The sequence below is a fragment of the Oncorhynchus mykiss genome, chromosome 1 (assembly GCF_013265735.2).
Source record: "Oncorhynchus mykiss isolate Arlee chromosome 1, USDA_OmykA_1.1, whole genome shotgun sequence".
In the NCBI taxonomy this organism is placed as follows: domain Eukaryota; kingdom Metazoa; phylum Chordata; class Actinopteri; order Salmoniformes; family Salmonidae; genus Oncorhynchus; species Oncorhynchus mykiss.
In genome coordinates, this window is record NC_048565.1 from 93,721,004 (window position 1) to 93,738,107 (window position 17,104).

The 17,104-nt window shown below is 48.6% G+C and overlaps 1 protein-coding gene across 1 annotated transcript in view; it reads left to right on the forward strand.

Annotated features, from left to right (window-relative positions):
* Nucleotides 1–1,384: 1,384 nt before the first annotated feature.
* The window catches only part of LOC110511695, a 47,708-nt gene continuing 31,988 nt past the window's right edge, over nt 1,385–17,104 (forward strand). Inside the window, exons 1-4 of the mRNA XM_036988827.1 lie at nt 1,385–2,657; nt 5,348–5,423; nt 10,408–10,514; nt 13,874–16,721. Of these exons, the coding sequence (XP_036844722.1) occupies nt 1,602–2,657; nt 5,348–5,423; nt 10,408–10,514; nt 13,874–16,721 (4,087 nt within the window). The 5' untranslated portion in view covers nt 1,385–1,601. The remainder of the gene's footprint in view (nt 2,658–5,347; nt 5,424–10,407; nt 10,515–13,873; nt 16,722–17,104) is intronic.

Below are 17,104 nucleotides of genomic sequence, written 5' to 3' on the forward strand. Positions count from 1 at the left end.
CTCCCTCCCATCCCTCCCTCCCTCCCATCCCTCCCTCCCATCCATCCCTCCCTCCCATCCCTCCCTCCCATCCCTCCCTCCCATCCCTCCCTCCCTCCCATCCCTCCCTCCCATCCCTCCCTCCCTCCCATCCCTCCCTCCCATCCCTCCCTCCCTCCCATCCCTCCCTCCCATCCCTCCCTCCCATCCCTCCCTCCCTCCCATCCCTCCCTCCCATCCCTCCCTCCCTCCCTCCCTCCCTGGCTCTCTGCTCTGTAACTCTTTTGTTTGTTTATGAAACATCCCACAGGGAGAGCCATCTCCGTGCCTGACTGCCTGACAGAGAAATGGATTGACCAAAAAAGTATAAACAACAAGGGAAATTTGGAATAGATGGATGGATGAATAACACCCTGGATGGATGAATAACACCCTGGATGGATGAATAACACCCTGGATGGATGAATAACACCCTGGATGGATGAATAACACCCTGGATGGATGAATAATACCCTGGGTGGATGAATAACACCCTGGATGGATGAATAACACCCTGGATGGATGAATAATACCCTGGGTGGATGAATAACACCCTGGATGGATGAATAACACCCTGGATGGATGAATAACACCCTGGATGGATGAATAACACCCTGGATGGATGAATAACACCCTGGATGGATGATACGGATGTAAACCGTACATATTCTTTATCCCTTTATACTTGTGTGTATAAAGGAGTAGTTGTGGAATCGTTAGGTTAGATTACTCGTTGGTTATTACTGCATTGTCGGAACTAGAAGCACAAGCATTTCGCTACACTCGCATTAACATCTGCTAACCATGTGTATGTGACCAATAACATTTGATTACCACGTGTATGTGACCAATAACATCTGCTAACCATGTGTATGTGACCAATAACATCTGTTAACCATGTGTATGTGACCAATAACATCTGATTACCACGTGTATGTGACCAATAACATCTGCTAACCATGTGTATGTGACCAATAACATCTGCTAACCATGTGTATGTGACCAATAACATCTGCTAACCATGTGTATGTGACCAATAACATCTACTAACCATGTGTATGTGACCAATAACATTTGAGTTGATTTAAACCATGGATGGATGATACGGACAGATGAGTCGTTGGATTTACATATATTTAAAAAAAATAGGTATTAGTTTTATATTTGAACCTTTTCCTTTTCTGTTTCTATAGTAACTCTTAAACTCCCAGGATCTTCTGGTAAATATCAGTATGTAGTATCTCTGTTTGTGTCATTATTTTATATTAAGATGATGATGTGGTTAACACAGCCGGGAAGCTGTTGATTTCCACTGCAGGTCGGTTCCTCGGAGCTTCCTAATCACTAATACATTATGATGGTTCTTTTGCTTCCCGATATCCAACAGCTCCTTAATAATCTGAATCCACTGCCTGCCGCCGTGTAGCCCCTGATTCCTGGCCAGATATTTCTGCCGTGCCTGGTAACCCGGGCCAGCCAGAGGGTCCTTCTCGTTAATAGCTGATGTAAAGAAGGAGCTTTATCCAAAACCAGGGGTCTGAAACCGGAGACGGGGAGCTGTTGGTTACCTTAGCCCCAGAGAGATGAATCTTCGTGGGCCATCTGCCCACCCGGGGGCCCGTAGGGGCCAGGATCCGGGCTGGAGAAGATCATGGGAACCGTCCCATTGGGACGGACTCATGTCTGAAGTGGAGGTGGTGCCACGACATACCGGTCTTACGGGATGTAACCCTCCTCGGCAACAGAGCGCCAGAGATGGAGGGAGCCACAGCCAGAATCTAGACAGGTGTTTGCAGGAGTTGGAGAGAGTGCAGTGTCAGACCTATTTTAAAGGAGGAAGCCCAGTTAGCCTTCCTGGCCAAGTGCAGTGTCAGACCTATTTTAAAGGAGGAAGCCCAGTTAGCAGTCCTGGCCAAGTGTCCAAGGTAGAGCTTGTGCCTCCATCTCCCCCTCAACTTACCCCTGCTCGTACCCCTCGGCCGCACAGCGCCATCGAGGGAAGACGTCAGATGAACGAGTGGCTGTATGAGTTGGAGAAGATGCAGAGTGGGGACTATTTTGACGGAAGCCCCACTGACAGCCCAGAGGTTGAGCCCCATCCGAAGGTTCATTTGGGTCGTACCCCTCGCCCGCAGAGCGCCATCGAGGGAGGTAGCCAGAATCTAGACAGGTGGTTACAGGAGCTGGAGAGGATGGAGAACGGGAGATATTTCGGAAACCCTGACCGAGTGCAGAGAGATCAAGTGCAGGCCCCTTTCTACGACGGGACAGCGTCGATGCCAACCCTTCACAAGGAACCCGTTGGCTCTGGCCTGCGTCACCACTACCAGGGCCTCCCCTCGTCCCCATCTCTCTGCAGCCGGGACAGGGACCTCTCCCCCTGTGGGACTCCCAGCCCGTGTGACAGTTCCCTGGGCAGCCAGGAGTCCCTCAAGGCAGGATTGTCCTCTGCCCAGGACTACAACGGTAGCTGGGAAAGGGCTATAATCAAGCAGGCTCCAGGGAAGGAGGAGGCTAAACTCAGCTCTCTGACTCCGGTGAGAGTGGGCTGGCTGCCCATCCAGAGAAGGGCCCTGTTGAGGGATGCTCCAGGCCCTGGACCCAGACATCCACACCTTCAGGTCAATGTAGCCAGACAGGTAAGACATGCTGCAAACAGGGCTGTTCTGTTCCTGGAGAGCTACACTCCTGTAGTGTGGTAACTAACCTGGTTCAGCTAATCAACCAGCTAATTATTAGAATCAGATGTGCTAGATTAGGGTTGGAGGATGGTAGCTCTCCAGGAACAGGGTTGGAGTGATAACCAACAGGAGGGTGTTTCAATCCATTTAGAGCGTGTGATTCTTTACAGCCTCGTTGTTAGCATTGTGTGTGTTTCTTTACAGCCTCGTTATTAGCTTTGTGTGTATTTCTTTACAGCCTCGTTGTTAGCATTGTGTGTGTTTCTTTACAGCCTCGTTATTAGCTTTGTGTGTATTTCTTTACAGCCTTGTTGTTAGCTTTGTGTACGTCATTTATTCTAGATGAATTGTATTATTATAGTGACTTGCATCTTCAGGATGCCCCGCCCACATGAGCTTATTGGACACTGTGATGCTGCAGCAGCAAAAGAACAAGAACAAGTAGCAGGAAGTAGGAAGCAGGAAGTAGGAAGTAGCAGAACAGGGCTGTGTTGTGAAAGGAATGGTTGGCACTAAGTTCTTTACAGTAACGCGGCTTGGACCCCAAAAGAGAAAGCAGAAGCACGCTGTAAACCAATACTATAGGAGCCAGACGTTCAGACAGACAGAGGTTAAGGTGTCTGAGCCAGACTTAGAGGGTAGCCTGATTTACCTCTCCTAACACTTTGACCTCTGGGTAGAGTAACGCGTGATTGGCTGGCTTGTGTGGTATATGGTGTACGCTGCCAGGTGCCAGGTGCCAGGGCGACCGAGACAGAGAGAGAGAGAGAGACAAACAGAAAAGAGAGAGAGAGAGAGAGACAGACTTTAGCAGTCCAGTCTCAGATGTTCAGTACAGGGAGAGAGAGTTGCTTTGGCATCGTCTGAAAACAACTAACTCAGCAGGAATTGTTTCTCAAAAGGTTTATGTGCGGTGTGATATTGGCACAGCCAGTAAAAGAGCTTAATGCACCACTGGACGCCTGTGTGTCGTAGGGCAAAGTCTGGGGTGTTGTTTTCCCAATGGAATTACGCTAGTTAGAGCTATGTACTGTATACTGTAGCTAGTTATGCTAGTTAGAGCTATATACTGTAGCTAGCTAGGGATGGACTAGGATCTGAAATAATCTAATTGTGCTAGCTATAGCTATGTAGCTTGCTAGGGACAGACTAGGATAAGAAATAATCGAATTATGCTAGCTATAGCTATGTAGCTAGCTAGGGACAGACTAGGATCTGAAATAATCTAATTATGCTAACTATAGCTATGTAGCTAGCTAGGGACAGACTAGGATCTGAAATAATCTAATTATGCTAGCTATAGCTATGTAGCTAGCTAGGGACAGACTAGGATCTGAAATAATCTAACTATGCTAGCTATAGCTATATACTGTAGCTAGCTAGGGACAGACTAGGATCTGAAATAATCTAATTATGCTAGCTATAGCAATGTAGCTAGCTAGGGATGGACTAGGATCTGAAATAATGAAATTATGCTAGCTATAGCTATATACTGTAGCTAGCTAGGGATGGACTAGGATCTAAAATAATGTAATTATGCTAGCTATAGCGATGTAGCTAGCTAGGGAAGGACCAGGATCTAAAATAATGTAATTATGCTAGCTATAGCTATCTCGCTAGCTAGGGAAGGACTAGGATCTAAAATAATGTAATTATGCTAGCTATAGCTATGTCGCTAGATAGGGATGGACTAGGATCTAAAATTATGGAATTATGCTAGCTATAGCTATGTAGCTAGCTAGGGAAGGACTAGGATCTAAAATAATGTAATTATGCTAGCTATAGCTATGTAGCTAGCTAGGGACAGACTAGGATCTGAAATAATCAAATTATGCGAGCTATAGCTATATACTGTAGCTAGCTAGGGATGGACTAGGATCTAAATTATGGAATTATGCTAGCTATAGCTATGTAGCTAGCTAGGGAAGGACTAGGATCTAAAATAATGTAATTATGCTAGCTATAGCTATGTAGCTAGCTAGGGACAGACTAGGATCTGAAATAATCAAATTATGCGAGCTATAGCGATATAACTAGCTAAGGACGGACTAGGATCTGAAATAATGTAACTATGCTAGCTATAGCTATATACTGTAGCTAGCTAGGGATGGACTAGGATCTAAAATAATGTAATTATGCTAGCTATAGCTATGTCGCTAGATAGGGACGGACTAGAATCCGAAATCGGCCTGGGTGGACGGACTAGGATCTGAAATCGGCCTGGGTGTTTCTAACACACTGGCACATTGTTTTCTTTGAGGTCCCCACACCGGCCCCCTTTTTAACTTGAGGTTCCCATTATCAGCCAGATAATGATCGTTCTGCGCTAAAACACCGGCACACTGGGCTAAAAATGGACCACCTCGTCTGGCATTTTCCAGGCCTGCCTGACGGCCAGTCTGTCTGTGTAGCTTAAAACGTTATGGTTTGTCGCTCACAACTCCCCATTACACTGATGCACCTTGTAGTGGTGGTAGATACACGTCCTCATTGGTTGTTTCATGTGATCCTCATGATGATGTAATGGGTAGACTGATACTAGGGGGCAATAAAACTATAAAGAACTAAAGGATGTCTTACAAATTATATAATTTGTTTTGACCTCCGATCAAATTCCATATTTGTTGTGATAATTTTTTTTTTTGCAGGTGAGACTTAAACCGGCCATTACCCCTACCTTCCGGAAGAATCCTGTCAGGGGAAACGTGATCAAACCTGTAGTAGGTATGTATAGTCACAGTCTTCACCCACGCTCATAACAGCTGGGTTGTCCTTGCTAATCTGGGAATGTTGGAATATTTACCGTCATTCTGCAACCCTACACACACACACACACACACACACACACACACACACACACACACACACACACACACACACACACACACACACACACACACACACAGAGTGTGGTTCACCATTACACATATGATACAGTCCCATGGAAGATAATAGGTAAGGGTCGAGTTATAACCTTGACTTCGCCGTATCATGTGAGAGAGACACATCACCCTGCATCATGAAGACATCTTGTGTGAGGGAGACACATCACCCTGCATCATGAAGACATCTTGTGTGAGAGAGACACCCTGCGTCACGAAGACATCTCGTGTGAGAGAGACACATCACCCCGCATCACGAAGACATCTCGTGTGAGAGAGACACATCACCCCGCATCACGAAGACATCTCATGTGAGAGAGACACATCACCCTGCATCATGAAGACATCTCATGTGAGAGAGACACATCACCCCGCATCACGAAGACATCTCGTGTGAGAGAGACACATCACCCCGCATCACGAAGACATCTCGTGTGAGAGAGACACATCACCCTGCATCATGAAGACATCTCATGTGAGAGAGACACATCACCCTGCATCATGAAGACATCTCATGTGAGAGAGACACATCACCCCGCATCACGAAGACATCTCGTGTGAGAGAGACACATCACCCTCATCACGAAGACATCTCGTGTGAGAGAGACACATCACCCCGCATCACGAAGACATCTCATGTGAGAGAGACACATCACCCTGCATCATGAAGACATCTCATGTGAGAGACACATCACCCTGCATCATGAAGACATCTCGTGTGAGAGAGACACATCACCCTGCATCATGAAGACATCTCATGTGAGAGAGACACGTCTCCCTGTGTGTGAGAGACACATCATGGGGTCATGAAGACAACTCCAGGGTGTATCAATAGAAACAATGTTCACCATTGTGTGATGTGAATAATTGTCAGACCTTGTGTTTTACTAATATAATTGATTCTTCAGACCAAAACCCAGTTTATTGTGAACAGAAGCAGCTGTTTTTCTTGAATGGTCATCAGTGATACAATCCACCAGCTGGGTTGTGATGTGTTGAGATCATTGGTTCATTTCACCCACCTGCAAAAGTGCCTGTTTTACTATTTGATCGAGAAGTTTAGTCTGTGTACTTCTCTCTCTCTCTGTCTCTCTCTGTTTCTCTCTCTCTGTCTGTCTCTCTCTGTTTCTCTCTCTCTCTCTCTCTCTCTCTCTCTGTCTCTCTCTCTCTGTCTGTCTCTCTCTCTCTGTCTGTCTCTGTCTCTCTCTCTCTGTCTCTCTCTGTGTCTCTCTCTCTCTCTCTCTCTCTCTCTGTCTCTCTCTCTCAATTCAATTCAATTCAATTCAATTCAAGGGCTTTATTGGCATGGGAAACATGTGTTAACATTGCCAAAGCAAGTGAGGTAGACAACATACAAAGTTAATATATAAAGTGAAAAACAACAAAAATTAACAGTAAACATTACACATACAGAGGTTTCAAAACAGTAAAGACATTACAAATGTCATATTATATATATATATATATATACACACAGTGTTTTAACAATGTACAAATGGTTAAAGGACACAAGATAAAATAAATAAGCATAAATGTCTCTGTCTCTCTCTCTTTATCTCTCTCTCCCTCTCTCTCTCTCTCTCCCTCTCTCTCTCTGTCTCTCTGTCTCTCTCTCTTTCTCTCTCTCTCTCTCTCTTTATCTCTCTGTCTCTCTCTCTCCCTCCACCCTCTCTCTCTCTAGCTCCCCCCTCTCCCTCTCGATCTCTCCCTCTCTCCCCCCTTTCCCTCCCTCTCGCCCTCCCTCCCTGGTTTGGGCATATCGGTTGCAAGCTAGAGGTGTCTGTTTTATTATATGGTCTGCATCTCAATCCACTGCATCCTCCTGATGTCGGCCTTCTGCAGTCTGTGGTGGAAAGTGACAGAGCCACAGCGCTGTTTGTCAGATCAGGAGACATCCCTGAAAATCGGTCTTCTCACAAAAACATCTGTAGTGAGTACAGTTTTGACTCCACTAATGGAAAGGGGAGACTCTCTCAAACACGATGGTGTTCTCCGTTTTGTTCTACAACCTCCACCAGTGTCTGAAGGTAATCTGGTACCGGTTTAAACACGGGTCTTGTCTGAAGGTAATCTGGTACTGGTTTAAACACCGGTCTCGTCTGAAGGTAATCTGGTACCGGTTTAAACACGGGTCTTGTCTGAAGGTAATCTAGTACCGGTTTAAACACGGGTCTCGTCTGGGGGTACCGGTTTAAACACGGGTCTCGTCTGAAGGTAATCTGGTACCGGTTTAAACGCGGGCCTCGTCTGAAGATAATCTGGTACCGGTTTAAACACGGGTCTCGTCTGAAGGTAATCTGGTACCGGTTTAAACACGGGTCTCGTCTGAAGGTAATCTGGTACCGGTTTAAACACGGGTCTCGTCTGAAGGTAATCTGGTACCGGTTTAAACACGGGTCTCGTCTGAAGGTAATCTGGTACCGGTTTAAACACGGGTCTCGTCTGAAGGTAATCTGGTACCGGTTTAAACACGGGCCTCGTCTGAAGGTAATCTGGTACCGGTTTAAACACGGGCCTCGTCTGAAGGTAATCTGGTACCGGTTTAAACACGGGTCTCGTCTGAAGGTAATCTGGTACCGGTTTAAACACGGGCCTCGTCTGAAGATAATCTGGTACCGGTTTAAACACGGGTCTCGTCTGAAGGTAATCTGGTACCGGTTTAAAAAATGAATGAAGTATGGAGGTAGTTTTGTGCCAACAAAAAAACTAAGGGGTAAATATTTCCAAATATATAAATATTATTTCCTGAGTTTTGTTATATCTCCTAAATTTATTTATTTATTTATTTTTTTGTCATTGATGAATGTGTTATTCAACATGTTTCTATGGGCTACGGTAGATAAAGGCCAAATTCAACATTTGCCGCCCCCTCCCCAGGCTTACACTTTCAGGAGGTTTTAATACATACTTATAAATTATACCATGTGAGCGAAACATAAACATTCTAAATCAAATAATATATTAAAACATAATACTTTTTTTGGTAAGTTCTTATATTACATAAATATTGTCCTTTAAACATTTAATTGAACTGTAGAATTCCATTCATTCCGATGAAGCTTCTTCTGAGGAGCTCCAATATGGCCGACAGGTGGCTTCAAAGCCCCTCATTGGCCAATACATAGCATCAGCAATCCCAGGGTTTATAGTGTACATCATCGGTGGTTACTAGTGACAACCATTTTTTTTGGTTGTGTTTTCCTGTTACAATGACTTCCTAACCGTCCTATCACCGTGGTAACAGCATCAGTAAGTTGAGATCCAGCCAGTCAGGGTATCCGTCAGGGAGTGTGAAACCATGTTCTCATGACTCGACGCTGAAGAGGGTGATGGTGGTGTTGAACGATTAACCTCATCGCTCTACAAACGTCCACATCCTTTAATCATGATGTCAGCAGAGGAATCTCAAGGTGTGTTTATGAGTCACAGTGACACAAGTTATTTAAAAAAAAATGTTTATTGAACCTTTATTTAACTAGGCAAGTCAGTTAAGAACAAATTCGTATTTACAATGACGGCCTACCAAGGAACAGTGGGTTAACTGCCTTGTTCAGGGGGCAGAATAACAAACTTTTACCATGTCAGCAAGGGGATTCAATCCAGCAACCATTCCGGTTACTAGTCCAACGCTCTAACCACTAGGCTACCTGCCATCCCTCCACTCTAACCACTAGGCTACCTGCCATCCCTCCACTCTAACCACTAGACTACCTGCCCCCCCCCCCCCCCCTCTAACCACTAGGCTACCTGCCTCCCCCCCTCTAACCACTAGGCTACCTGCCCCCCCCCCCCCCTCTAACCACTAGGCTACCTGCCCCCCCCTCTAACCACTAGGCTACCTGCCCCTTCTAACCACTAGGCTACCTGCCCCCTCTAACCACTAGGCTACCTGCCCCCTCTAACCACTAGGCTACCTGCCCCCTCTAACCACTAGGCTACCTGCCCCCTCTAACCACTAGGCTACCTGCCCTCTCTAACCACTAGGCTACCTGCCCCCCTAACCACTAGGCTACCTGCCCCCTCTAACCAGTAGGCTACCTGCCCCCCTAACCACTAGGCTACCTGCCCCCCTAACCACTAGGCTACCTGCCCCCTCTAACCACTAGGCTACCTGCCCCCTCTAACCACTTGGCTACCTGCCCCCTCTAACCACTAGGCTACCTGCCCCCCTAACCACTAGGCTACCTGCCCCTCTAACCACTAGGCTACCTTCCCCCTCTAACCACTAGGCTACCTGCCCCCCTAACCACTAGGCTACCTGCCCCTCTAACCACTAGGCTACCTGCCCCCTCTAACCACTAGGCTACCTGCCCCTCTAACCACTAGGGTACCTGCCCCTCTAACCACTAGGCTACCTTCCCCCTCTAACCACTAGGCTACCTGCCCCCCTAACCACTAGGCTACCTGCCCCTCTAACCACTAGGCTACCTGCCCCCTCTAACCACTAGGCTACCTGCCCCTCTAACCACTAGGGTACCTGCCCCCTCTAACCACTAGGCTACCTGCCCCCCCTAACCACTAGGCTACCTGCCCCCCTAACCACTAGGCTACCTGCCCCCCCTAACCACTAGGCTACCTGCCCCCTCTAACCACTAGGCTACCTGCCCCCTCTAACCACTAGGCTACCTGCCCCCCTAACCACTAGGCTACCTGCCCCTCTAATCACTAGACTACCTGCCCCCTCTAACCACTAAGCTACCTGCCCCCTCTAACCACTAGGCTGCTGTACCTGCCGCCACTAAAATGACATGACCACGACATGATATAAACACGCAACCTTCTGATTAAGTTGTTATTGTTGTTTATTATTGTTTCTTGACATACAGAGGGAGAGGTGGAGAAAGTGGAGTGGAGTAAACCGATCATTAACACTGTGGGGCTCAGAACGAGGTGGCTTCCTGACCAGGCTCCTTCCCCCAGTACTCAACACCAGGTAACTGACCAGGCTCCTTCTCCCGGTACTCAACACCAGGTAACTGACCAGGCTCCTTCCCCCAGTACTCAACACCAGGTAACTGACCAGGCTCCTTCCCCCAGTACTCAACACCAGGTAACTGACCAGGCTCCTTCCCCCAGTACTCAACACCAGGTAACTGACCAGGCTCCTTCCCCCAGTACTCAACACCAGGTAACTGACCAGGCTCCTTCTCCCGGTACTCAACACCAGGCTCCTTCTCCCAGTACTCAACACCAGGCTCCTTCTCCCAGTACTCAACACCAGGTAACTGACCAGGCTCATTCCCCCAGTACTCAACACCAGGTAACTGACCAGGCTCCTTCCCACAGTACTCAACACCCGGCTCCTTCCCCCAGTACTCAACACCAGGCTCCTTCTCTCGGTACTCAACACCAGGTAACTGACCAGGCTCCTTCTCCCAGTACTCAACACCAGGCTCCTTCTCTCGGTACTTAACACCAGGTAACTGACCAGGCTCCTTCTCCCAGTACTCAACACCAGGCTCCTTCTCCCGGTACTCAACACCAGGCTCCTTCTCTCAGTACTTAACACCAGGTAACTGACCAGGCTCCTTCTCCCAGTACTCAACACCAGGCTCCTTCTCCCGGTACTCAACACCAGGCTCCATCTCCCGGTACTCAACACCAGGTAACTGACCAGGCCCCTTCCCCCAGTACTCAACACCAGGCTCCTTCCCCCAGTCCTCAACACCAGGTAACTGACCAGGCCCCTTCCCCCAGTACTCAACAACAGGTAACTGACCAGGCCCCTTCCCCCAGTACTCACCACCAGGCTCTGTCTCCCAGTACTCAACACCAGGTAACTGACCAGGCCCCTTCCCCCAGTACTCAACACCAGGTAACTGACCAGGCCCCTTCCCCCAGTACTCACCACCAGGCTCTGTCTCCCAGTACTCAACACCAGGTAACTGACCAGGCCCCTTCCCCCAGTCCTCAACACCAGGTAACTGACTGATCATGTTTGTCTTTAAAGGGATACATACAGTACATATAACGGATAATGTATTGTCCAATGTCTGTTCTAACAGCCCAGAGGCAGTGAAGAGAGACGGGAAATGAAGGTAGAGAGGACGCATTAGAAGGGTGTGGGTTGGGATTCAAACCTGGCATGGATCTGTTCTGAAGGCAGCGCCAGTAACCACTAGACCACCCCAGGCTGTAGTTTGTGCAAAGGCTGTGCTGTAGGATTAATACAGATACTTGTTGAAGAGGTATCATAGACAGGATGCTATCGCACGGCCTCAATACACCACATGACCAACACCCTCTGACTCTGTCTGTCTGGATCACAGGACTGTTTTCTTAGTGCTCAGGCCTGGATATGTTTCTGAAGATCCTTGGCTTCAACAGTTGTGTTCAAGATAGCGAGTAGCTCATTGTTACATCCGAAGGGGGGATAGGCTTTTAGCTCTGCTGGCTCTGCTTGGTGTCTGTTGGCTCTGCTTGCTGTGTGCTGGCTCTACTTGCTGTCTGCTGGCTCTGGTTGCCTGCTGCTGGCTCTGCTTGCTGTGTGCTGGCTCTGCTTGGTGTCTGTTGGCTCTGCTTGGTGTCTGCTGGCTCTGCTTGGTGTCTGTTGGCTCTGCTTGGTGTCTGTTGGCTCTGCTTGCTGTGTGCTGACTCTGCTTGGTGTCTGTTGGCTCTGGTTACCTGCTGCTGGCTCTGTTCGCTCTGTGCTGGCTCTGTTTTCTGTCTGCTGGCTCTGCTTGCTGTCTGCTGGCTCTGGTTACCTGCTGCTGGCTCTGTTCGCTCTGTGCTGGCTCTGTTTTCTGTCTGCTGGCTCTGCTTGCTGTGTGCTGGCTCTGGTTGCTGTGTGCTGGCTCTGCTTGCTGTCTGCTGGCTCTGCTTGCTGTCTGCTGGCTCTGCTTGCTGTCTGCTGGCTCTGCTTGCTGTCTACTGGCTCTGCTTGCTGTCTGCTGGCTCTGCTTGGTGTCTGCTGGCTCTGCTTGGTGTCTGCTGGCTCTGCTTGCTGTCTGCTGGCTCTGCTTGTTGTCTGCTGGCTCTGGTTGCTGTCTGCTGGCTCTGCTTGCTGTGTGCTGGCTCTGGTTGCTGCTGGGGCTGTTGTTAAGAATGGGGAGAGGCAGTGATATGACAGCCAAAGAAGCAGAAGCCTTAAGTACTAACCACTGACACAAACAGAGAGCCACAGATACACACAGTTATTGTGCTGCATGAAATGCCCCAAGTTAGTAAGACAAGAGAAACCAATCAGCCATTGTTGAGCATGGGGAGAGGCTGTCATATGATAGCAGTACAAACAGCAAGCTTAAGTTACCACTGAAAGGCAAAGTTGGCTTTCAACAACAACAACCACAACAACAACAACAACCACCACAACAACAACAACCACATCACCAACAACAACAACAACAACAACAACCACAACAACAACAACAACAACAACAACTGCAACCATAACAACAGCAATTACCACAACAACAACCACAATAAAAACAACAACCACATCAACAACAACAACAACATCCACAACAACAACAACATCCACAACAACCACAGCCACAACAACCACAGCAACAGCAACAACAACAACAACCACCACAACAACAACCACAACATCCACCACAACAACAACAACAACCACAACATCCACCACAACAACAACAACAACCACAACATCCACCACAACAACAACAACAACCACAACATCCACCACAACAACAACAACCACAGCAACAACATCAACCCCACAACCTCAACCACAACAATAACCACAACAACAACAACAACAACGTTTTTGTTGGTACAACATTACAATTGTATAATTATGGTGATAAACTAACACGTTATGAAGACACCTGAAACAGATAGTGGTTTAACTAACACATTATGAAGACACCTGAAACAGATATTGGTTTAACTAACACATTATGAAGACACCTGAAACAGCTAGTGGTTTAACACATTATGAAGACACCTGAAACAGATATTGGTTTAACTAACACATTATGAAGACACCTGAAACAGCTAGTGGTTTAACACATTATGAAGACACCTGAAACAGCTAGTGGTTTAACACATTATGAAGACACCTGAAACAGATAGTGGTTTAACTAACACATTATGAAGACACCTGAAACAGATAGTGGTTTAACACATTATGAAGACACCTGAAACAGATAGTGGTTTAACACATTATGAAGACACCTGAAACAGATAGTGGTTTAACACATTATGAAGACACCCAATCTACATGATTATCTTTCTTCTTCTTCTTCGTCTTCGTCTTCTTCTTCTTCTTCTTCTGCTTCTGCTTCTCCTTCTACTTTTTCTCCTTCTTCTTCTTCTCCTTTCCCACAGGTCTCAGGCAAGGAAAGCTCAGTCCCAAGGGAGAGGGACAACAGGTCTTTAGGTTGGCAGGATCAGAGGAGAAGTTGGGCTAGCAGGACAACATCCCACCTCAGTGGTAGTGGGACTCCTACCCAGTCTAACAACTCCCTACCCGGGGCTAACACTAACTCAGAGCCTGCCAGGAAGAGCCCTCTACACAGTACAACCAGCAACAACCAACAGCCTTCACACACTGAGGTTCCACCCTATGGTACCAGCTCACAGTCTCCTGGAATCCAACCTGGGGACGACTCAGACTCAGAACCCTGCTGGAGATCTTCTCTACACAGGACCAACAGCTTCCAAACGTCTTCTCCCTCGACGATCAGGCCAACAGTCCAAAATAATCCTTCACACACTGAGATAACCCCCTCTGGAACCAAATCTGCACCGTACAGGAGCAACAACCCTCTATGTAGGACAAACAGCGTCCAACAGAAACCCTCACACGCTGAGTTAACTCCTTATAGAACCAGCTCAGAGCCTTACAGAGCAACCTCTCTACAAAAACGAACAAGTTGTCTTCCACAAACTTCTCCTGCTGGGGTAGTATCACCCCCGGCCCCTAGGACCACTACAGGTGCTACCATCGTCCTGAAGACAACTACACCAGCCTTCTCCTCCATTACCATCGCCACCAAGAAGATCTCCAGGACGACAAGCCTCCCTGGGTCTAGACCTCTGAGCCCTGGATCTAGAGCCCCCAGACCCCAGAGCTACCACTCTGACGAGGCCAGGGTCCCAGGCTATAAAGCCCCTAGGCCCCAGAGCTACCACTGCGACGAGGCCATAGTCCCAGGCTATAAAACCCCCAGGCCCCAGAGCTACCACTGCGACGAGGCCAGAGTCCCAGGCTATAAAACCCCTAGGCCCCAGAGCTACCACTGCGACGAGGCCAGGGTCCCAGGCTATAAAACCCCCAGGCCCCAGAGCTACCACACAAACCAGTCCAGACTCTCCACCACATGCACCTCTGTCACCCAGCAGGACCAGGTCCATCACCACCACCCCACCGGCAACGACCCCAGCTCCACCCCTGTCACCCTCAGGAGAAAGTCCACCGCCACCATAGTCAAAGTGACCGAGCACAGAAGGATGACCTCTGAACCTGTCAACCGACTGAACGGAAGGCAGAGCCCTGTTTCATCTGTGTCAGGTGACCAACCAAATGATCAGGGCACGGCGGTTCACAGGAGAAAAGCCACCGTCATAAAAGTGACCGAGCACAGAGAGAGCTACAGCCCAGGTCAGGATGCCAGTGGTGTGATCAGAAGCAGCAGTAGACCGTCAGAGTACAGACACAGTTACACAGAGGGAGTGTACACACACAAATCCCCGTGGCAACAATCCCCGTGGCAACAAGGAGCCATGAATTCAAACATGAACTCTGTGGAATCACTCCAGAGTACCCCTCCCTCCCAGTACCTTCTAGAATCATCTATGGGCAGGATAGACAGGCCCAACTCTGCTCTGTTCCTGACTCCAAACAAGTCCACCTCAACCACTACAGTTGCTCTGAGGGACCCAGAAGGAAGCAGAGGTGGAGGGAAGCCAATACAGAAGTCTACCCTGATGCTGTTCATAAACCCCTCTTCTCCCTCTTCCAGAGAGACATCCATAGAGAAGGTTGGTGTAGAGAGAGGAGGCGAAGAGAGACGGGCTCGGGACAGAGCCAGAAGACCAGCGAGCTGCTATGCTAATGTGTTTGGCCACACTGACCCGACAGAGCCATGCCCAGTCTCAGAGACTGTTACTGTTACACAAGCTGGACCTGGGAACTGGAGCCCAGAGTCTGTTACACAAGCTGGACCCGGGAACTGGAGCCCAGAGACTGTTACACAAGCTGGACCCGGGAACTGGAGCCCAGAGACTGTTACACAAGCTGGACCCAGGAACTGGAGCCCAGAGACTGTTACACAAGCTGGACCCGGGAACTGGAGCCCAGAGACTGTTACACAAGCTGGACCCGGGAACTGGAGCCCAGAGACTGTTACACAAGCTGGACCCGGGAACTGGAGCCCAGAGACTGTTACACAAGCTGGACCCGGGAACTGGAGCCCAGAGACTGTTACACAAGCTGGACCCGGGAACTGGAGCCCAGAGACTGTTACACAAGCTGGACCCAGGAACTGGAGCCCAGTGACTGTTACACAAGCTGGACCCGGGATCTGGAGCCCAGAGACTGTTACACAAGCTGGACCCGGGAACTGGAGCCCAGAGACTGTTACTGTTACACAAACTGGACCCAGGAACTGGAGCCCAAAGACTGTTACACAAGCTGGACCCGGGAACTGGAGCCCAGAGACTGTTACACAAGCTGGACCCAGGAACTGGAGCCCAGAGACTGTTACACAAGCTGGACCCAGGAACTGGAGCACAGAGACTGTTACACAAGCTGGACCCGGGAACTGGAGCCCAGAGACTGTTACACAAGCTGGACCCGGGAACTGGAGCCCAGAGACTGTTACACAAGCTGGACCCGGGAACTGGAGCCCAGAGACTGTTACACAAGCTGGACCCGGGCATTGGAGCATGGGACATCCTAACCAGACCCAGAATTCTAATATTGACCCAGTGAGGGACCGGGTCAAGGACACTGCTACCAGCAACAGTAGATTAAACACTGGATCTTCTAGCTCTTCCATCAGTGCTGGACCAGCAGGCAGGGACAGGGAGATGTGTCCCCCAGAGACAGAGTCCTCCAGACCAGAGGGAAGAGGGACTGAGAGAGAAGGAGATGTAACACATCATTCACACCAGGCAGATGCCAGGAGCAGCCAACCACAACCTCCAGCTATCACTCTCATCAAGCACCAAGGTAGGAGTTACTGTCTCACGGTTCCCAGAGCTGTTGATAGGAAATTACTACATATGACTCTGACTGACTCAGTGGAGGCTGGTGAGAAGAGCTGTAGAAGGACAGGCTCATTGTAAAGCTGGAATGCAATAAATGGAACAGGGTCATGTGGTTTCCATAGGTTTGATGATGTTGAGAGCGTACAATAAATTCCATTCCAGATATTACAATGAGCCCGTCCTCCTATAGCTCCTCCCACCAGCCTCCTCTGGACTGACTGTACCAGTCTCTGTATTAGAGCATTGTCTAAGTATATAGGTTCTCTGTACAGCTGTGTGTGTGTGTGTGTGTGTGTGTGTGTGTGTTTTGTGTGTATGTGTGTGTGTGTGTTTTGTCTGTGTGTC